Source organism: Aythya ferina (assembly GCF_964211825.1).
Source record: "Aythya ferina genome assembly, chromosome: 1".
NCBI lineage: Eukaryota > Metazoa > Chordata > Aves > Anseriformes > Anatidae > Aythya > Aythya ferina.
The window spans coordinates 1,869,152-1,890,838 of NC_140296.1; the positions used below are offsets into that span (position 1 = coordinate 1,869,152).

General features: G+C 59.3%; 1 protein-coding gene and 1 long non-coding RNA gene across 2 annotated transcripts in view; one reads left to right on the plus strand and one right to left on the minus strand.

Moving 5' to 3' along the window:
- The window catches only part of ARHGEF17 (Rho guanine nucleotide exchange factor 17), a 36,557-nt gene that overhangs the window by 10,203 nt on the left and 4,667 nt on the right, over positions 1-21,687 (minus strand). The window contains 8 exon segments of the mRNA XM_084529465.1: positions 156-241; positions 435-544; positions 1,191-1,241; positions 1,610-1,786; positions 2,025-2,117; positions 2,390-2,506; positions 2,906-3,088; positions 4,656-4,733. Of these exon segments, the coding sequence (XP_084385591.1) occupies positions 156-241; positions 435-544; positions 1,191-1,241; positions 1,610-1,786; positions 2,025-2,117; positions 2,390-2,506; positions 2,906-3,088; positions 4,656-4,733 (895 nt within the window).
- On the plus strand, positions 4,743-6,890 carry LOC311441398. The gene is made up of 2 exons (XR_014695923.1): positions 4,743-5,291; positions 5,488-6,890. It is a non-coding gene; the product is annotated as an uncharacterized lncRNA (long non-coding RNA).

A 21,687-nucleotide genomic window follows, 5' to 3' on the forward strand; every position in this document is an offset into this window, starting at 1 on the left:
TTCCTCCCCAGCACCCCACAGAGGAGCCTTGTCCCCAAATTCTTTTAGCCGGAGCGGTGCCACCTCCAGCTATGGGATCCCTTGAGCCCATCACCCTCAGCTGGGGATGAGCAATGGGTTTTGGGGTGTGAGGACGACATCAGGCAATGACAGACCTTTGACGATGTCCACGTCCTCCAGAGGCAGCTTCCAGAGCAGCTTGTACTTGCTGGCGGTGTCGATGACGCTGGCCGCCGTGTACCTGCGGGGCAGGGGCTGGCTGAGCCTCGCCTGCACCCGGGCACCATCCCCAGCACCCTAAAACCATCCCAGCCCACCAGGGACACCCCGAGGAGGTGGGATAACCCCAGAGAGCTGCGATGGGAGAGGGAACCGGCTGGGTGTGCCCCCGGCCACGGGGCGCCGGGGTGTCCCCCGCGCCCGGTGGCACTCACAGGCTCATGGAGCTGCGGCGGAGGGAGCCCGACTTGCGCTTCAGCGTGGTGCACACCAGCAGGTCCGTGAAGAGGAAGAGCGAGCGATCCTTCTTCCCACCCACCGCCTTCTGCAGGAGTGCAGGAGACATGAGGGTGAATGCTGGTGGCACCCACCCCTGCCTAAGTTTCCCCAAATTGTGCTCAACGGAACCCATGGGATGCCAGGACCTCTGGGGTCCCCACCTTCAACCCCTCTGTCCATCCCTGAACCCAGGCTGCTGCAGGTTCTCCCTGTCCCAAGCCCATCTCATCTTTCCCCATGCAGTCAGGGAATTTTTTGTCATCTCCTTTCATACCTCCCTCCATCCATGTGTGCGTCCATCATCTGTCATCCACCATCCATCCTTTCCTCCACCCATCCATCCCTCCATCTCCATCCACCCACCCATCCTTCCTTCCTTCCTTCCTTCCTTCCTTCCTTCCTTCCTTCCTTCCTTCCTTCCTTCCTTCCTTCCTTCCTTCCTTCCTTCCTTCCTTCCTTCCTTCCTTCCTTCCTTCCTTCCTTCCTTCACCCATTTCCATCCTTATCCATCTCCGTCCACCCATCCACCCACCCATCCACCCACCCACCCACCTGTGGCTCCCCATGCACACTCAGCCCTGCTCTGACCCACGATCCCAGCCACCCCCTGCCCCGTTTGGTGCTCAGCACCACTCTGCTGCCCGGGCGGACATGCCGTGGGGACAAGGGACATGATGCCACCTCGTTCTTACCACTTCCACCACCATCTCCTGGCGCAGGAACCTGCGGAGTGGGGCCTGGAGCTGTGGGGACGAGGAGGTTTGTGAGTGGCTTCGTCCCTGCCCCTGCACCCCCCTGGCACCGAGCTGTCACCCTGTCCCCTTCCCAAACCTCCCGGCAAGTGAGGATGAGGAAAGCAGGACCTGGACGAGAAAAGAAGTGGCCCAACCTAGTTCAACCCAGAAAGAGCAGAAATGGCTCATTTTTGGGGCAAAAGGAAAGACCCACCCCATTGGGATCTGGTGCTGGGTGTAGGTGCAGCACCCTTGGGTGCAGCAGGGCTGCGGAAAGGCTCGGCCAGGCTGGGTGTCCCCACTTCCCCGCAGCTGGCACCCCCATCACCCTTGCCCACGGCCACCCAGGACCCCACACCGAGCCCCCCCGTCCATACATCCTCCATCCCTTCGATGTGGGACTCGATCTCCTGCACGATGCGGGCGTTCCTCTCCACCTCCTCGGCGCTCTTCATCCCCTTGTTGATCCTCTCGGCCACCTGCTTGATGTTGCGCTGGGCGTCGATGAGGAAGGGGTGGTCGGGGTGGTCCTCGGGGGTGTGCTTCAGCAGGTCCTGATGCGGGGACACCGCCGTGATGTCAACGCGGTGCCACCCCCTCGCCGAGCCCCCCCACCCAGCCACGGCGGTCTGGGGGCGCACCGAGCTGTGGATTTCGTGTCGAGGGAGGAAAAAAGGGCTGGGAGGGACGGGACGGCCCTAAAAGCTGCCCTTAACGAGGAGGGGGGGATGAGCCATGGTCTCACCCGCTCCCAGGACGGCACGGACCCCGTCCCGGCGCCGCTCCTCCTACCTTCACCAGCAGCTCGTACCGCGGGATCCTCTGCACGGGCTTGATCATCAGGTCGGACAGAGCCTGCTTCTCCTTGTTCTCCCGCATGCTTTGCTGCAAAAACAAGCAAAAAAAAAAAAAAAAATCAGTGGGGACAAGGACGGGCCCGTTAGGTGGGACACACGCCGTGACACCAGCCTTGGACCTGCAGCAACAACACTTTGGGGTCTTGGGCACTCCTTTTGACATCCTCTGGAGTGATTCTGGCTCAGCCCAGACCATGCTCCCCACAACAGAAAAAGCTGGAAAAATCCCAGTTTGGCCATGGATAACCAGTTTAATCCCATTAACCCTGACTCTGCCCCACCAGTGGTCCCCACACCCACCTCCAGGAACTTGATGAACGCCGGCCGTGCCTCCTTGGCGATCCGGACGGCGTCCTTGGCGTTGAGGAAGTTATCGATGTAGGCGGAGTAGATGTTCACCAGCACGTCCTTGGAGAACTGGGGAGGATCAGGGAAAAAAAGAGGCAAAAAAAGGGGCTCGGCACGGGGTTCCCCCACACCTCCGGGCACGTTTGGGGCCGGAGGAGTTGTCCCAAGGGTTAACGGCGCCCGTGTGGGATCTGCCCAGGCTCAGCTCCCCGCCTCGATGCCTGAGCCCTGACATTGCTGCTCGAGGCAGAAACGCCGAGCTGCAGAGCCCCCGTTAAGCTAAAGCAGACCGAGGGCCTGGAGATCGTCTCTCCCCATCCCCGACATGGTTTGCCCGTCCTTCCGTCATCCCCCTGCTCCCCGCTCCCGGCTTTTTCCCTGCCAAAAGCAAAGCCTGGGCGCAGGGGGGGAGCTTCGGGATGGACCCTTCTCATCCCCACCCCGCTACAGGACGGGGTCGGGCCCTACCGACTGCACCAGGAGGTCGCCCACTTTCTGCTTCTCGTGCCAGTTCTGCACGCAGTCGTGGATCTGCTCCAGGAACTGCTCGTGGTGCTCCAGCAGCTCGGGGATCTGGTCGAAGATCTCGTCCACCAGGGACGGGTCGCACAGCAGCGAGTTCTCCGGCTGCTTCAGCGGCTTCATGTAACCCTGCGGGGAAGCATCGTGCTGGGGCACCCACAGATTTTTTGTTTCCACCTCCCCAGGATCAATTGTTCAACCCATTTAAGCATCAGGAACCACAGTATCCTGCAGCAGGAGGGTCCCTGGGGAGCCCAGACAAGACTTGGGCACCCCACTTCTCCTGGACCCCATCCCACCCACTGTATCTCCATTTCAATATCGGGTTTGGACAAGGAACCTTCAAAGCACTTTGTCCTCTGTCCCCCAGCCATGGCCTCAACGGCCTCCAACCCTTTGCTGTCATGAATTTTGGTCCCCTCTGCGTTATCCAGATAGGAAATCGGGGCAGAACAACCGAATCTGCTGGTTCTTGGTGGGATTTAGGGTGTTTGGGACCAGGAGGGGCTGAACCAGCAGGGTGGATGTGCTGGGTCAAGCCCTGGAGCACCACCTCGCCCACCAACCTCTCTTGGCAATGGCCAACAAGTGATGCTCGGGGGCAGCAGGGCTCTACAAAACCAATTTCCAAGTGGTTCCACTTTCTCAAGCCCTCCAGGACACGGGGAGCTGAGCAGCGAGGCCAGGACCCACTCGGTGCTGCTTCAGGTGCCCCCATCTGAGCTGGAGAGGGAGGAATCCCCACCAAGGATGAGGTTCCCCAGGCTGGTGGTGGACATCTCACGGAGACCCGAGTTAGAAGGGTCAAATCCTTCCCAAAGCTCCAAACCCAACGGGGCCAACACCTCCAGAGGGAGCTGGGCTGGGCCAGATTTGGTCCCTGCATCCCACCCAGCATGAAACTGGGTGAGTGGGGGACCAGATGGGGAGAAGAGCATGAACAGTTCCCAGAGACCAGCACAGACATGTTCTGACCATGAAATGTCCACAGTTCCCCCAAAATAAGACCCAGACCAGGCTCCTTTCACCCCTCTGAGCCAAATTCTGCACGAGGAGCAGCCTTGAGGGGTCCTCTCCTCCTGCGCACCATCTGGCAGGGCACATCTGGATGGGGACTTCTTGGGAACCCCAAGCCAGGTGTTGGGATGATGCTCAGGAGTTGGAATTAACTTGGTTAAAATAAAAAGGGACCTAAAAAAGTCCCTGGCCTGTGGCTGTGGGAGCTGGAGCAGAGCAGAAAATGAGGGGGGTGTTGGGGATGGGGTGGGTTTGGAGACCCCCGGTGCAGGACGCGCACCCACAGTGGCCCCAGGAGGTGCAAGGGAGGGGTTTTGGGGAGCGAGCACGGGAACAAGCTCAGGGACACGACACTCCCCAGGTGACAGCTGATCCAGAACAGTTATGGGGTTGATTTGGGGGTGGAGGTGACCCCACACCCCATCCCCAGCAGTGCTGCTTTCCATATTTCTCCCACCACCGGTCCCGCTGTCCCCAACACTGCCACCGGTCCCCTCCCCATCCCAACACCAGGGCTCCAAATTCAGGTCCAGGGGACGCTCACGAGGAAGGGACAACCCCGCTGTGACACCCCCGGACGTCCCCAGTGGGGTTTTTATCCCCGCCGTGCGCCCCGTCGAGGCGGTGCCGGGGCCACCGCCTGTCACCCACCGCCCGCGCCCCCGCCGCGCCCCCTCACCTGCATCAAGGTGCGCAAGGACTCCACGTAGGACTGCTCCGTGTCCAGCAGCGTCATGATGACGTGCTTCCTCATGTCCTACACGGGCGGAGAGAAGCCAAATGAAATCGGGGACGATCCGAGGGGCCAGAAGGGGAACCCGGCGGCTACCTCGGGGCACCGAGGCGTCCCCTCCGGTGGTGGCGCAGGGGGGGCTGTGCAAGCGCGGGAGCCCGGCGCTCGTCCAGCTCCCTCTCCACCCCGATGGAGGAATCCAGGAGGATTAGGAAGTACATGACACCGAGCGCACAGACGCCTGGTTTCCTCCGCGCCCGCGTCAGGAGCTCTCACAGCCCTACATGGGTCGGTGCCGGCGGCCTCCTTCTCCCCGCGCTCGGCGCGGCCCCGCGCCGCAAATTCCTCACGGCCCCCGGGCACCCGCGCTGCTCCTGGCCGGCCCCAAAGCCCTGCGCCCCAAAGAGGGGGCTCAGAGGGTGCAGGGAGGGCAGGGGGTGGGGGTCCGTGTAGCTGTAGGGCTCAGGGAACCCCCCCCCAAAATGCAGCACCCATGGGGGGGTGTCCCCGAGTGCCGTCCAGGCTGCAGCTCAGCCTCGGGGCAAGATGGTCCAAGGGCCCCCAGTGGGTCATGCCCCAAAAGTTTCGGGTGCAGGGATGGTCCAAAGGCCCCACGCACCAAAATTTTAGGGTTTAGAGATCGTTCAGGGACCTTGCCTGTGAGAAACCCCAAAATGTTTAGATGCTGGGGTGCTCCAAGGACCCTTGGTGCAGAGAAACCCCAAAAGTTTTCGATGCAAAGACACCCTGAGCACTCTGGTGTGAGATACCCCAAAAGATTTGGGTGCAGAGATGATCCAAAGGCCCCACGCACCAAAATTTTAGGGTTTAGAGACGGTTCAAGGACTCTGCCTGTGAGAAACCCCAAATTTTTAGGTGCTGGGGTGCTCCAACGACCCTTGGTGCAGAGAAACCCCCAAGGATTTAGATGCAAACACACCCCGAGGGCTCTGGTGTGAGATGCCCCAAAAGATTTGGGTCCAAACATGCTCCAAAGTCCCCACACCCCAAAAGTTTTGGGTGCTGAGGTGCTCCAAAGACCCTGGGTGTGGAGATGCTCCAACAGATCTGGGTTCAGAGACATTCAAAGGGTCCTAAACAGCAACAAAACCTTTGGGGTGTTAATGGAGACACCCCAAAACCCATGGGGGCAGGGACCCCCAAAAACCCTGCCAGCGGAGCTGTCCCAGCCCTCTCCAGCGCTGTCCCTGTGCACCCCCAAAATTGGAGGGATTTAAGTGGGGATTTATCTCCCCTCTCCCAGCCCCAAACTGCACCCCACAGCCCCAAACTGCACCCCACAGCCGATGCCCATTCCCTGTTCCCCACGGGGACACAGGCACCCCAAATTTCCAGGGCATCCTCCCCAGGTGCCAATCCTCCCACCCCAGCCACCCAGCACCTGAGGACGGAGCCGTGCCTCAGTTTCCCCACCCGCGCTCCAGGCTGGGTTCACCCCTTCTCCACCGAGCAAGGAAGGAAAACATTATTTAGGGCCAAATATTTTGGGGATGGGCCTGATCCTGCCATGGGATGGACAGAGCAGGGTGCTCACCCCCTGACCCTGCCTCATTTCCCCCCCTGGCAGCTAGCGGCGATGCTCTGGGACGTTTTTCCTGTGGGATCAGCGAGCTGAACAGGCTCAGCACAGCACCACGGGTTTCAGTTTGGGGGATTTTTCAGCTGGGGGATGAGCCCCAACCATCCCAAAGGGGATTTTTCCAGCTCTTATGGTTGTTATCCTGGGGAGAAATTCCCACTGGGATGAGCAGGAGCTGGGCACAAGCCCCCATCCTGCAGGACCAGGCAGGATGCGCCCTGTGGGGTTTTGCCCTCCACCTGCTCCCGCTCCGATCCCAAAACCCCGACCTCATCCTGCATCCCCCGGAGCTGCTCAGCACCCTGGGGACCCTCAGCACCACTGCCAGGGGATTCGGGGGCACCTCCCCGGCACCGCAACCCCCCCTCCATCCTCATGCACATCAACGTGGGTGTGCGTGTGTGTGTGTGGGGAGGGTGCACGCATCCATCCCCTATCACCCCCTCCAGCTTTTCGGCTGGGAGCCCCCCCAAAAAGCGGGGGCGGCGGGATGAGGATGGAGGCACGGTTGCCACGGCGATGGTGGGCCAGCCCCGGTGGCTTTCTCCCCACGCACTCATCCCCACCGTGACGCAGCCGGACCCCCTCCCCAAAAAAAAAAAACCACCCTCCAGCATCCCCCAAAGGGACCCCAACATCCCCAAACCCAGCCCCGTGCCGGGGTGTAGGGGCACGTAGGGGCACGGAGGGGTCCCCCCCGATCTCCCCCCTTTTGTTGGCATCACCTCGGGGCCCCCGCGGCCCTTCTCCGGCAGCTCCTCGGCGGCCCCACCGAGCCCGGAGGCGGCGGCGAAGGCCGCGTCGATGCCGTCCCCGATGTCTCGCATGTCCTCCAGCGCGATGGTGAACTGCGCCAGAGTCCTCACCATCTGCAGCATGCGGGTCCCGGGGTCGGTCCGTCCCTCGCGGCCCAAAAAAGGGGGGGGAGGCAACAACAACAAAAAAAAAAAAAAAAAAAAAAAATCTGGCTCTACCAACCCCCCCACCCCAAAAAAAACCCCAACGTTTTCCCTCCTCCCCCTACCCCTTCAAAAATAATAAGGGTGACGCCGCGGAAAAGCCGGAGCGCTGCGGCGCGGAGGGGGATGAAGTGAAGTGAAATAAGGAGTGAAATGGAATGAATGAAAGAATAATGAAATGGAATAAATGAAACGGAATAAATGAAACGGAATAAATAAAATGGAATGGAATAAATAAATGAAATGGAGTAAATGAAATAAATGAAATGAAATGAAATGAAATGAAATGAAATGAAATGAAATGAAATAATAAATAAAATGCAATACAATGCAATACAATAAAATACAATGCAATAAAATACAATAAAATAAATAAAGCAAAATAAAATAAAACAAAACAGAACAGAACAGAAGAGAGGGGTCTATTTATAGCGAGGCGATTCTGTATGAAAAAAATAAAATAATAATACTAATAATAAAAAAAATGGATCCCTCCCGCGGAGAGGCTGCAGGCGGCAGGCGGCGCGTAGCGTGCGTGCGTCCGGGGGCGCGTGGCGGTGGCACGCGTGGTCCCCGGCCCCGGGTGGCGCCGAGGCACCGGCAGCAGCGGGGAGCGGGGTTGGGAGACGGGGGCTGAGCCTGGCGCTGTGGCCGTGCCCACTGGCGAGGGAGGGGGGTTTGGGGATGATGCTGGGCTCCGTCGGAAGGTTTTCGTGGGGTTTCGGGGGGCGCTGGGGTTGGTTTGGGGGTTTGGCACCCCCACTTTGGTGCGTTATGGGGTTTCCGTCATTTCCAAGCAGGGTTTGGGGTGCTGGGTCCCCCTCCCCAAGCGCAGCACCGATTGCAGGACCCATTTTCTTCCCTCTCCCCCCCAAAATAAAATAATAATAACACACAACACCCTGTAGCACCCGCAGCCCCGCTCGCCAGGCGATGCAGCATCCCCGCATCCGCTCGCAGCGCGCTCCCCTCCTGCTTCGTTAATTAAATCTAATTAGCCGCTTGCCCGTTCCCACAGCAACGGCGTGCAGCAGGGCTGCGCCCTACTGCTGCAGGCAGGAAATTTCCTCCCGGCCCCGATCCCATAGCACCGAGGGGACCCGGGGGGGGGATCGGGATGGATGCGTGGCAGGATGCGTGCCAGCCCTTGGGTGGCCGGGGCTAATTAATCGCGTTTGGGGTAATGAGGCTGTGCGCAAGGTAGATCCTGTGGCCGCTTCTGCAGCTCCCCGCTCTTGCTGTCGGCTCGTTTTGGGTGAGATCAGGGCCAGCCTGGGGCCATCTGGGTTGCAAACCTGTACCCATTCCTGTTGTAACCCCAGACACGTTGGGATTATAATCCCAGACCCCTCTGGGTTGCAATCCCAGACCTATCCTACTTAAAATCCTGGACCCCATTGGGTTGCAAACCCAGAAACATTTTGGTTGAAATCCTGGACCCATTTGGGTTGTAATCCCGGACCCATTTCATTGGCAATCCCAGACCCACTGGGGTTGCAATCCTAGACCTATTGGGATTACAATCTTGGAGCCATTTCAGCTGCAGTCTTGGACCCATTTGGGATGCATTCCTGTACCCAAATGGGCCGCAATCTCAGACCCATTTGGGATGCAATCCCAGATGCATTGGGATTATAATCCTGGACCCAAATGGACTGCAATCCCGGACCCACTGGGGTTGCAACCTTGGACTCACCCGGGCTGCAGGAACAGACCAGTCTGAGTGGCAACATTGGGGCCATTTTGGTTGCAATATTTGGCCCATTTTGCTTGCAATCTCAGACCCACTAGGGTTACAATCCCTGATCACTGAATCAGAGAATCACAGAACGGTTTGGGGTGGACGGGACCTTAAAGACCATCCCGTTCCACCCCCCCTTCCATGGGCAGGGACACCTCCCACTAGATCAGGTTGCCCAAAGCCCCATCCAACCTGGATCCATTGAGGTTGCAATCCCACACCCATTTCAGTTACAATTTTTGACCCGTTTCATTTTCAATCCCAGACCAATTGGGGTCACAATCCATAATTCACTGGGGACGCAATCCCGGACCCACTGGGTTTGCAATCCCAGATCCATTGAGGTTGCAATCCCAGACCCACTGGGGTTGCAATCCTAAACCTACTGGGTTTGCAACCCTGGACCTACTGGAATTGCAGTGTTGGACTCATCTGGGTTGCAATCCCAGACCCATTGGGGTTGCAATCCCAAATTTACTGGAATTACACGCCTGAACCCACTGGGTTGCAGTCTTGGACTCATCTGGGTTGCAATCCCGGATCCATTGAGGTTGCAATCTTGGACCCACTAGGGTTGCAATCCTGGACTCACTGGGGTTGAAATCTCAGACCCACTGGGGTTGCAATCCCAGATCCATTTAGGTTACAGTCCTGGACCCATTTTAGTTGCAACCCCAGACCCATTTCATTTGCAGTCTCAGAACCATTGGGGTTGCAGACTCAGACCCAGTGGGGTTGCAACCCCGGACCCACTGGGATTCCAGTCCTGAATCCATTGGGGTTGTAATCCCGGACCCACTGGGATTGCAGTCCAGGACCTACTGGGGTTGCAATCCAGGACCCATTGGGGTCGCAGTCTTGGACTTGGCTGGGTTGCAATCCCAGATCCATTTTCCTAGACCCATTTCTTTTTTCTGCAATCCCAGCCCCACTGGGGCTGCAATCCCAGCCCCATAGGGCTTGCAATCCCAGCCCCACTGGCGTTCCAACCCCAAACCCATCAGGTTGCAACCCCAGACCCATTTCGGCTCCAATCCCCGACCCCTCCCGCCTGCGGCCCCATTCCCACGTGCGCTTCACTCCCATCCCTTTGCTCCCCCTACAGCAAATCCCTCGAGCCCTCCCCAGCATCACATCCCCACGACCCCCATCAATTTATTCAACCCCATCGCAGGCTGCATCTTCCCACAGGAGTGGATTCTCCGCTGTCTACTATTAGGGTTGAGCTGCTTGAAAACCTCCCGGCACGTTACGGGGGAGGGAGGACAGGAGGAGAAGGGCTCAACCCCGTGCCCAGTGAGGGACCAGGGGAGGAATGGGGCCGCATCCCGCTCACTCTCAGCTTTGGAAGGGAAAACCAAAGGCTCGGCCCGGCCGTCCCCGCCGGCTGCCCAGCCCGGACCCCCCTGCGCGCGGCCCGCAGCCCACAGGAAATTCCTGGGAGTGTTTGGCCACTCGAGCAGCGCAGCCTATTTTTAGGGACGTCTAAAATCTGAGCCGGCTATTTTTAGAGCGGCTTCTTTGTAAACACCTTGAGACTTCCTCTCGGGTGAGCTTTTTTTTTTTTTTTTTTTTTCTTTCTTTCTTTTTTCTTTTTCGGAGCCCGGCGCGTTCGATCCGCTCGTGCCCTCCGTCCCCCGGGTGCCTCCTGCCCAACCCCAAACACTCCAAATCCTCCTTGGCAAACCCGCTGGCATCCCCCCAGCTCTTCCCTCTGCCTGCAGGGAGCGGGCTCCCCCCTGCTTTGCCTCCTGCCGAAGCCCAGGAGCTCTCCGAGCCTGCTCTGCTTCGTTTTTTAATGCTCTGATAGCAGCTTTGGGGGGGCACGATGGGGCCAAAGGGGGTCTGTGGGGTCTCAGATCTATGGGGCAGCATTTTCCAGCTGGGCACATCCCTACTAACACCACCCCGCATCCCTCTGCCAAGCCCAGCAGCCAAGGTGCCAACCTCCCCGTTTTGGCACGGGGGAAATCCTCGTGGAACAGCACAACCCTGGCCAGCAATGTCAATGTCCCCAGCAGCAGCCGGCCTCCGAGCTCTCAATCAACCCGAAACCATCCGATTTTCCAGAAATTGGTAAAAACGTGAGGCCAGGTACCACCAGCAGCAACAAACCCTGCGGCCCCTGCACATCCCCATGGTGCCAGCTGCCTTTGCACCCCGTGTGGGGACCCTGCACGTCCTGCAAGCCTCACTTTGGGGTAAAATGTCCTGCTTTGGGTAAAAACAGAGTGTTTCAGACCATTTCAGGAGCAGGGTTTGTTGCTCAGGGCCTCCAAAGCCGTGCTGAAGAGGAGGGAGCCCTGCGTCAAGAGAGGCAATATTCCTGCCACCCCCGCACCGTGTGCCAAAATTAAAAAGCAATGGCAGAGGCGCGAGGTGCCTCTCCCCGCTCACAGCCTGTCCTCAGCTCCGCAAATAAACCGGGAACTCTCGAAAGAAAAGCAAAACCGGAGCAAAGCGACCCGAAAACAAGCCGTCTCGGCACCTCGAGAGTCCCAGTTTGCAAGGAACTGGTGGGAACTGGGAATCCTGCACACCTCCGCTCTCCCCGGGGCGGGTCCCACTAGAGGGAGCTGGGACACAGCGAGAGCCACCGGCTTTGGGGACAGTCCCCTGCCCCGGGGAGCACCCCAAACCTCCACCTGCAGAGCTTAATTAACGCTTTATTTCCCCCAAAACATTGAAATAAAATAAAATATAATAAAAGAGGTTCAGAAGTGTGCTTCCAGCCAACTCAGAGCCCTGCACCCAAGGGCATCTCCCCGGCACGCTCAGCTTGCTCGCGCAGCTCCGAGATGCCCAAAAGCGCTCGATGCACGCTGGCAGCCCCCATGCCAGCAAAATACCCCCAAATCTCCACCTCCAGGCCCCAAGTTTTTTTTTCCCATCAGGGGGTTTCAACCACCCAGTCCTAATTTTTGAATAACGAAGCTGTTTCCGTCCCCGGCTGGTTGCCGACCCCTTGCTGCCTTCTCTGCCAAATGCTCCTGCAGTTTCTCAGGCTAACCTGAAGGCCAGAGAAGGTTTTTTTTTTGTGTTTTTATTTTTCTGGAGGAAAGTTTGAGGGTAATTCAACGAGCCGTTTATGGGGCCGGCGGTTTGCAGTGATGTGGCTGACGTAGAAACCCAAAGAGCTCAAGATGCTGCCATTAGGTCCGATCCCGTATTTCCTCCATTGCCCCGTTTCTGGCAGGAAAAGCGCTCGGAAAAATCCCGTTACCTCCTCTTGGGATGCCCAGAACCAGAAAGTTTCACCGGGCTTTGTGGAGCTTTTGGGGTGAGCCCTGAAACCAGCCCAGCCCTTCGCTGGCCCATCTCCTTGGGATGGGTTTCCCGGAGCCAGCAACGGGGCAGCAGCATGGGGCTTCCTGGAGAGCACGGGGGGCCGCGTGTTTTGCTGCGAAAAGCTCCAAAATCGGGGCAGGGAGCTGGTGGCCAGCATCATGCACGGCCCTACTACCCATCCGGGGGCTGCCTTGGCTCCCCGGGGCGGCCGCTCGCCGTTCTCCCACGGGTAAGAAGCATCCCAGGCGCTTTTGCGGAGCGTAAAAGTCTTGAAAGGAAACGGGAGCATAAATCAGGAGCCCCGCTTCGGCTCAGCCTCGGTTACTAATAATACCCCCGTGTTTATTCGCGAGCCCTCGGGCTGGAGATGTTTGCTTTTGCCTCTCGGCCGCGGTTTTTCCCAGGCTCTGGTGCTTTTTGTGCGGAGATGCTCCCATGTAGAAAGCCAGTGGCCGGCAGCGGGGCCGGGAGGAGGAGGAGGAGGAGGAGGAGGAAGGAAAAGAGGAGGAGGAGCAGCGTGGCTTCGGCCCCTCCGCCAGCAAATGGATGCGCTGCGAGGTCAGCTGCTGAAATCCCACTGAGCAGCCCCAGCCCGCATCCTGTCCCCTTTTCCCAGGCAGAGCCCTGCTGAAAAATCGCCACCGCTTTTGCTTTTCCCAGCTCAGCTCCAACCACGCCGCTCTTCCCTTCGCCTCCCGAGTCCCGTAGCCCTCCAGGAGGCTCGTGCCCGGGCTCGGTGTCCCCTTTACCAGACAGAAAGGATTGCAGTTGTCGGTGGTAGGCGGAAAAAGCGCCGCTTTCCCGGCAAGGCCCATGTGATCCCTGGCCATAAATCGCGGGGAAGGAGCTCGCATTAATGAGGGAGGCCGGAGGGGCTGGCTTAGCTGCTCTTTTCCCTTCTTTGACTGCTGGGCTCCGGTGATTCATCCCAGGAGGACGCGGCCCGGCTGTCATTTTTCTTTTGAAGTGTGAGAAAAAGCCAGATTTTTTAAAAAAAAAAAAAAAAAAAAAAAAAAAACGAGATGGAGCAATTTTGCCGGGATGTGAGGAAGGGCGCTGAGCACCCCGCGCCACCCTGGTGAGCCGGGATGGGGCCGGGGAGAAGGAGGGAGGCTCATTTCCCGAAGGAACAAAAACTCATCAGGCAAACACGCGGCGGGGCAGCAGGGCTTTTCCCACGTGGTTTTAATTGAAATCGGGGCCTGCCTCGCTGGGAAGGGCTGCGAGGGGTTCTCCTGCCCCTCTCCAAAACTTCGGCGCATCCCGCGGCATCCTCCCGTGCCGTACCCGCGCCGGGACCACCGCTCCATCCCCAAATCCAGGCTCCATCCCAAATCCAGGCTCCATCCCGTCCCATCCTCCCGGCCACTCCGTGATGCTCATCCCTTTTTCCACCCCCGGTGTTTCTCCCCACCACGCCGAGCCTTCCCAAAACTCCCTGCACGCCAGCCCCCTCGGAGCGGCCGGGGCCGGAGGGGCGCCCAGAGGGTTAAGCGTGCCGCGGGGGGCGAGGGCTGCCGGGCCCTAGAGCGCCTTTCACCAAATATGGAAGGTTTTTGCCTCAAGTTTTAGTCACGCAGGCCGGCCGGAGCCCAGGAGCGCTGCTTTCCAGATGCTTAGGTCAGACTGCAACAACACGGCCCCGCTCCCCCCCTGCCGCCTCCGGCCCCAAACGGCGCCCGGCCGGGCTCCCTCGGCCCCGACCCGCCAGAAAAGGGGCAGCACCGGTGCTTTGTCCCCCCCAAAATTCATCGCTGAGCCCTGCTTTGGCTCCTGGGTTGGCGCAGGGACCCGGTGTAGCACCCTGCATCCCTGGTACCCCGTGAGCATCCTCCGCCTCTGCCCCGTGCAGCAGGATGCGTCTCACCCCGGTGCCATCCCCTCCGGAGCAGTGCGAGGGTGCTGGGCCTGTCCCTTCCTGCTGGCACACGTGGGTACAACACGGCCTGGGTGCACAGTGGCACGGGGCAGGGTGCCTGGAAAGCTGGGGGTCCCAGGAGGGTCCCAGGAGGGTCCCAGCCTGGTCCCCAGGAGCCGATGGGCACCAGGAGTTCCCCAGGAGCTGATGGACACCCAGAAACCAAGAGGCACCCAGGAGCTAAGGGCCACCAGGAGTCCAGGGGTGCACAGGAGCCACCCAGGAGGCCATGGACACCCAGGAGCTGATGGACACCCAGCAGCCAAGAAGCACCAGGAGTCCAGGGACACCCAGGAGCTGATGGGCACCCAGGAACTGATGGGCACCCAAGGGCCACCAGAAGCTGATGGACAGCCAGGAGCAACCAGGAGTCCAGGGACACCCAGAAACTGATGGACACCCAGGAACCAAGAGGCACCAGAGTCCAGGAGCCGATAGGCACCCAAGGGCCACCAGGAGCTGATGGGCACCAAGAAGCCACCAGGTGTCCACAGACACCCAGGAGCTGATGAACATCCAAAAGTCACCAGGAGCTGATGGACACCCAGGAGCTGATGGGCACCAAGGAGCCACCAGGAGCTGATGGACAACCTGGAGCTGATGGGCAACCAGAAGCCACCGGGTGTCCATGGTCACCCAGGAGCTGGTGGGCACCCAGGAGCCACCAGGACCTGATGGACACCCCAAAACCCCAAGCAGACCTTGCCCTGCCCCAACCCCAGCCCCACACGTGTCCCCCTGCCCCAACCATGCCCCAACATCCACCAAGAGAAGCCCCCAGCTGAACCCCTCCTGCCACCACCCCCAGCACCACCCGCGCCCCGCGGCCACCCCCAGCCCCCCTGGCACAGCAGGGCCATGGCGGGGAGATGGTGCTGGGAGGGTGGTGGGGGAGGAATATTTGGGGGGGGGGAGCACGAGACCGCCCACAGCACGCGCCGCGTCACGGCGGGGCGAGAGGTGACGCCTTCCCCGGCGTGTCATTGTCACATCATTGGGTGAGGGGGGGGGGACACAAAAGGATGCTGAGGCATCTACTGACCTGCGTCGGGTGCGGGCGGCCGGGGGGCGGCCCCCGTCTCTGGTCCCCGAGGCTCTGAGCCATCTACATCCCATCGCAGCGGGGCTTTGGGGCAACCGAAAAGCGAGAGCGAAAAGAGCACCTCCGTGTCCCGGTCCCCTCCCTGCCCCGTGCACGGCACCGGCTCCTGCTGCGCGCCGTCCCCGACCGATAGCGACAGGATCGCTGCCGGGGGGGGGTCAGGATGAAACCCGTTAAATAAAAAAAAATAAAATAAAGAATTTAAAAAAAAAAAAAAAAAAAAAAAAGCAAGGAGAAGGATGCCAAATCAGGGCAGGCCGGCGAGTCTCCTGCTATCCCGGCTAAAAAAAGCAGGAAACCATATCCCGGGCCGGGAGATGCCAATCTTCCCATGCAAACAACTCCCTGCTTGTTTTCTTTGGAGAGTACCAGCGGGCCGGGGAACGTGCGGTCACAAATAGCAACCCCGTGGCCCTGCCAGGGAAATATTAACCAGTCCTGCTCGAGCCACGCTGCTGGGCTGTCCCCCCCTGGCCGTCCCACTGCTGTCCCCTCGCCGGTCCCGTTGCCAGCCTGCTGTTGGTCCCACGGCTCCTCCAGGAGGGACCTGACGGGTGATGCCACCACGCAGCGCCGCGGGTGTCCCTCTCCCAGCGCATCCCTGCCCCGATGCCAAGTCCTTGTGGGGTCCCGTGGTGGCTCGGATGTCACCGGTGTCACCCCTGGTTCCCAAAAAGGGACGAGCACCGGGGCGCAGGGGCAGGATGGAGAAGTCTCCCCAGCCTGATGCCCTCAGCATCACCCCCAGCCCTAAAATTGTAAGGATTCGACTTAAAATGAGTATGGGTATCGGTGTAAGACTTCTGAGGGGACACAGCCTGGGGTTTGCGCTGCTCCTGGCCACAGCCACAGGGTGACTGGTCCCAGTAGCTGGTGTGGACAGGGACTGGGAGGCTGGGCACCAGAAGGTGAGCAGCTCTGCGCCCTCTCCTCCAGCACCAGCGAGCCGCTGGAATATTTTTACCCAGATGCTGATTTTCGCTCTCCCTCCGATTGGCCGGGCCGCGGTTCCCAAAGACCCAAAAGCAAACACGCTATTTATAGAGAGAGTTCATTTACTGGAGCCTTTCCCTTTGAAATTCCTCACCCATCCTCGCCATGGAAACCGAGAGAGCCCGGAGAAACAGCCCCACCGGGACCAAACATCAGAGCTTTAAAAAGAGCCGGGCTGGGGGGAGCGGGGGTGGAAGCGACCCGTGTTCTTCTCCGGACACGTCCTGGGCTGGAAAGAGCACGGTGGAAATCGGTGGAAAGCTCCTGTGGGTCTGGCTCTGCAGGCTGGGCTTGGTGCCTTCAGCTTCTGGGGTCGGGGAAGGTGGAGTGTGGATGCTCCGCGTGGGGCATGGAGGGGCTGGGGGTGGTGGGATGGGGTAAGGGAGGGAGGTGGGGGGAGATGGGGGAGATGGGGGGATGGATGGAGGGATGGAGGGATGGAGGGATGGAGGGATGGATGGATGGATGGATGGATGGATGGATGGATGGATGGATGGATGGGTGGATGGATGGGTGGAGATGGATGGAAATAGCTGGATGGATAAGGATGGATGGATGGAGATGAACTGATGGATGGATGGGTGGAGAAGGAGATGTTTGGATGGATGGATGGATGGATGGATGGATGGATGGATGGATGGATGGATGGATGGATGGAGAAGGATGGAGACGGATAAGGATGAAGATGGGTGGAGATGGATGGCTGGATGGAGATGGGGATGGAGATGGGGATGGAGATGGAGATGATGGAGATGGATGGACGGATGGATGGATGGATATGGATGGAGATGAAGATGGATGGATGGATGGATGGATGGATGGATGGATGGATGGATGGATGGGTGGATGGATGGATGAATGGAGATGGATGCACAGAGATGTATGTACAGATGGAGATAAGTGGATGGAGATGGATGGAGATGGACAGATGGATGAATAAGATGGATGGAGCCAGGTGGGTGGAGATTGATGGACATGGATAGGTGGAAGGAAGGAAGGAAGGAAGGAAGGAAGGAAGGAAGGAAGGAAGGAAGGAAGGAAGGAAGGAAGGAAGGAAGGAAGGAAGGAAGGAAGGAAGGAAGGAAGCTCCCATCTCACCTTGTGCAATGACACCACCTTCTCCACCCACAAGCTGGTGAATGAACCAGAAACCTCCTCTTGCACCCGAATTTAGGAGAAGTCCCTGACTGGACTCCAAGGCTGGCGCTACACTGGTGTAATTGGGACTGGCTGGGTGCTGCCTATGGTGGTGGGGCTGTGCTGGGCAGGTGGTGGGGCTCGAGGAGGACGAAGAGCTCAAGGTGGATCGGGCTTGGGGCAGATGTTGGGTCTCAAAAACGAGCAGAGGCCCAGGAGTCTTCCTTGGCACAGATACACGAGTGCACCAGCACCAGGAAATTCCCTGTTTTGGGGTTCATAAGGGCAGCACAAATGGGGATGTCCCCGTGCACCCCTGCACGTGCACCCCAACACCAGGGAAGTCCTCGTGCACCCATGCACGTGCAAGCCAGCACCACAAATCCCCCCTTGCACATGCAAACCAGCACAACAGACCCCGCTGTGCACCCCAGCACCCAGGATGCCCCCATCTCCATGCCCCCCCAGCACCAAGGGACGTCCCCGTGCCCCCCTACGCGTGTCCCTAAACACCTGCATGGGGCTGGGGGCTGCTGGGCGAGGCTGGAAGCAGAGCCCCCGCCCGGCCCAGCCTCCCCACCCTTTCTGCAGAATCGGGGCTTCGTGCCAGGAGCCTGACCTTTGGGTGCGCAGCCGTGGGCCAAGGCCAGCCCCCGGCACGGGGCCCAGCCTGGAGCTAACCCTCTCGCTCCGGGGCCGGATCCTGAGCCCCCTTCATCCTTCAGGCACGAGGGGTGGTTGCAACCCAGCCCGAGAGCCGGCATCCATCACCCTTCCGAGTTCTTTTCCTAATTAATTACAGGCTTTAATTACAGGGAGCGCAGGCGCTGCTGAGCCGCAACCGGCGGGGTGCAAATAGGGTGGGAGTGATGGGTCTGCGCTGTGCACGGGGGACGAGGGACAACAAGGAGGGGGTGACACCAAAAGTACCCTCTGGTCTCTGGGTCAGCACTTCCCAAACCCCAAAATGCACATCCCAAACCCCAAATGTCCCCAAAACCCCCAGACCCCACAGGTCCCTCTATGCTGATGTCCCCAAAGGGTGACGAGCCACCCTTCCCGAGCTGGTGTCCCTACAGGCCGTGCCTCCTGGCACGGGCACAAACCAACCGCAGCAATCCCAAAATACGGCTCCCTTTGCCATCCCAAAACCACACGGCCACGGGAATATCGGCTGCGGGGGTAAAAATAGCCCGAAGCTCGCTGCCTCCTCGTTAGGGATGCTTCATTAGGGCTCACCAGCGGGGAATACGGGGCTCCATCCTATAAGCCATGGGGTGGGATGCCAGGGGGCTGCACGGCCCCGTGTCGGCCCTTCCCGTGCCTCAGTTTCCCCTGGAAAAGAGCCGGGATAAGATTCGGGCGAGCCCTTGGCGCTGGGGAGAAGAAAGTAGAGATTCACCCACCCCCCCTCCCACCCCGGCCGTGTAATTATAGATTTCCAGAAACGACAAAACCCGAGAAAACTCCCAGCCGTGGCCCAAAACCTGGTTTCTATGGAGATCGGCGAGGAGGGAGGTGAGGGAAAAGGAGCAGGGGGACGAACGGGTGCCCGGTGCCCAACTCTGTGGAGGAAACGTTACCGGTGGGACAACGTCCAGAGGACTTTTTGTGCTTTTTGCTGCAAATCCTTGCTTTTTTTTTTTCCCCAGGACCACCTTCACGCCTCGTCCCTGCACCCAGAAAAAAGGCAAAAAGCCCCTGATGGGACAGAGCCGTCCCCAGGGGGGGACAAACTCGTGGCTGGGACGAGGATGCTCCCGAGGGGGTGTACCAAAACCAAAGGATGCTCCAACCACCGAAACCCCAATGCAACCACCTTTACACCACGCATCCCCCTCCGCCACCCCCAAATCTGCCCCCTCTCCACTTTTGGGGGAAGAAATCAGCGTTTTTGGCTCCTTCCATCCCATCCCATCCCCGGTGGGGAGCAGCAGGTGGGGAAGGCAGCGGCCGGGCGGCTCCGGGGCCACGTTCCCATGACTTGTCCGGTCCTGCGAGGTGCTATATTGAAGTCAACATTTTCCTGTTTAATCCGACGGCTGCTAAGTCAACAAACAGAAGCGTGACAGCGAACAGACCTCATTTTCCACCCCCTTGGGGCACTGCACATGCGTGTGCATGGGTGTGCGCACACGTGTGCCACCCGTCCCGGCGGCTCACGGGATGCCGCCGGGCTCGGCGGAGCCAGAAAAACTCCTTTTTTCTTCTCCTTTTGATGCGTTTTTTTTTCTTTCTTTCTGCCTCGAAAGCAGCATTTCTTCCCGCATCCTCCACGCTGCGAAAGGGTTTTGTCATCCCGCGTGGCGCAGGGGGGATAAAAACCTCGTGGCCAGGTTTCGAGCGCGGCCGGAGGAGCTCTCCGGCACCAGGGACGCCTTGGCCGGCTCCGGCCCCACGGAGAATCGCTGGAAGGCTCCCAGGACAAACAGTCCTGGTGCCGAGGGAGAACAGCACGTTACAGCCACCCGCCGGCACATGCAGCTCGGGAAAACGCCGGCACAGCGGCGCTGCCCCGCTCCGAAATCACCGGTGCAGCGAGGAGCCGGGGGGGCGGGTGTTTGGGTAAAGGTTGGGTTTTGCTGTGCTGAGAGCAGCCGGAGGGATTTGGTCCGTGTTTTGCTTGGGATTGTGGATGTCTGTGCCCTCCCCTTGCTCTGCGTATGATAAATAAGTTGGGGGAAAAATTAAAAAAACAAAGCTGGTGGTGTTGGGAACGGTGGAGCGCGCGGTGTGCCGAGCCTGCAGCACTGCCGAAGGCACTCGAGGGGGATCCTGGATGGTGAGCATCAAACCCAGAGTGGATTAAAGTGGGTGCTGGGAGTGCAGGGGTGGATTTATTTGGTGCTTCTGGCCACCTGGGGACCTCGCTGTCCCCGCACGGTGCCAGCATCCTCACCTCCGCCGGGCACCGCGGGGAGCACTCGTGCATCCAGACCTCAACAGGAGGAGAGCGTTAGGTTCGTTAACTGCAAGCCCTAACGAGCCAGGAGCAGGCAGAGCTGCAAACCGGGAGGATATCTCGGGGGAATAACGCCGCAGGACTGCCAGACCCCGCTGTTACTCCCTGGAGATGGAGACCAGGACGGACAGATGGCACGACGCTTCGGATGCCCCCAAGTCCCCATGGAGCGGCGACAATGTCACCGAGCAGAGCACCAGCCTCATGCTGCTGCCGCAAGCCAGAGCCCAGGCAGGGGGAAATAAATAAAAAAATAAAGATAATTTCTTCTCCGAAGGTCCAGGAGGGCGTAAATCTCCGCTCGGTCCCAGGTTATATCCGGCCTTTGGTGCTCTGCCCTGTAACGAGAGCAACTCGGTCCCCCTCGGCCCCCCCGGCCACAGCTGGTGCCATCTGAAGTAAAACATCCCAGCTCCGCTCTCCAATAAATCAAAGGGGAAATAAAATACGGGTTTAAGTTCTCTTATGGCTGCGGCACAAAGGAAGCCGAAGGCAGGAGAGAGATTCAAAGATACGGCTGCAGCCTTGCCCTTAAAAGGAGAAATTCGCCCCCTCGGTGCCGAGTCCGGCGGGTTCAGGCAAGGTGAGGAGCATCCGCCAAGGGGTCCGGCCCCTCCGTGTCCCGTGCTCCCAAGGTGATGCTGAGCCAAACTGGGCTCCCAGTTGCTCGTGACTGGTGCAGGAGTTGGTAGGCTGGGGGAAAATCCGCCCAAAATGAGCCCAAAATCGGTTCGGATGCTCCCGACCAGCTGTGCCAGGAATCGCCAAGCTTGATGCTTTTTTTTTTTTTTTGACGCCTTTTGGCACACTTTTTGCCCCGAGATCTCCAAGTCTCTCACAAACCATTAATCACTACCCTGGGAGCCAGACCCTCGCCCCACCAGGCGCTTGCTCCGTGTCAGCGTTGGCCAAAAACAGGGCAAAATCACCCCAGAATTTACCCCAAACCCCTTTCCGGGGATGCTCTTCCCGCATCTCCCTGAAGCTCCTCGCTCTTGGATGGCTGCAGCAGCGATGGATAAAAAGGACGTGTGGGAGGAAGACGAAGCAGTCGGGGTGCTGGGGTCCCCTCCTCGCCCCCGGCGTGGATTTTATCCCAAGATTTTGCCCCCTTCCAGCTCCTCTTCCCTCCAACCGGCGCCGGAGGCGTCGACCGACTCCACACCAAAAATTTTTTGTGTGCAAACGAGCGTGCAAAAAAAGAGGGCGCCTTGCAGCTGCGAGCCGGCCGAGCTGCTATTTCGGCAGCCTGGGGCTGGGAAAATAACCCAGCCTGCA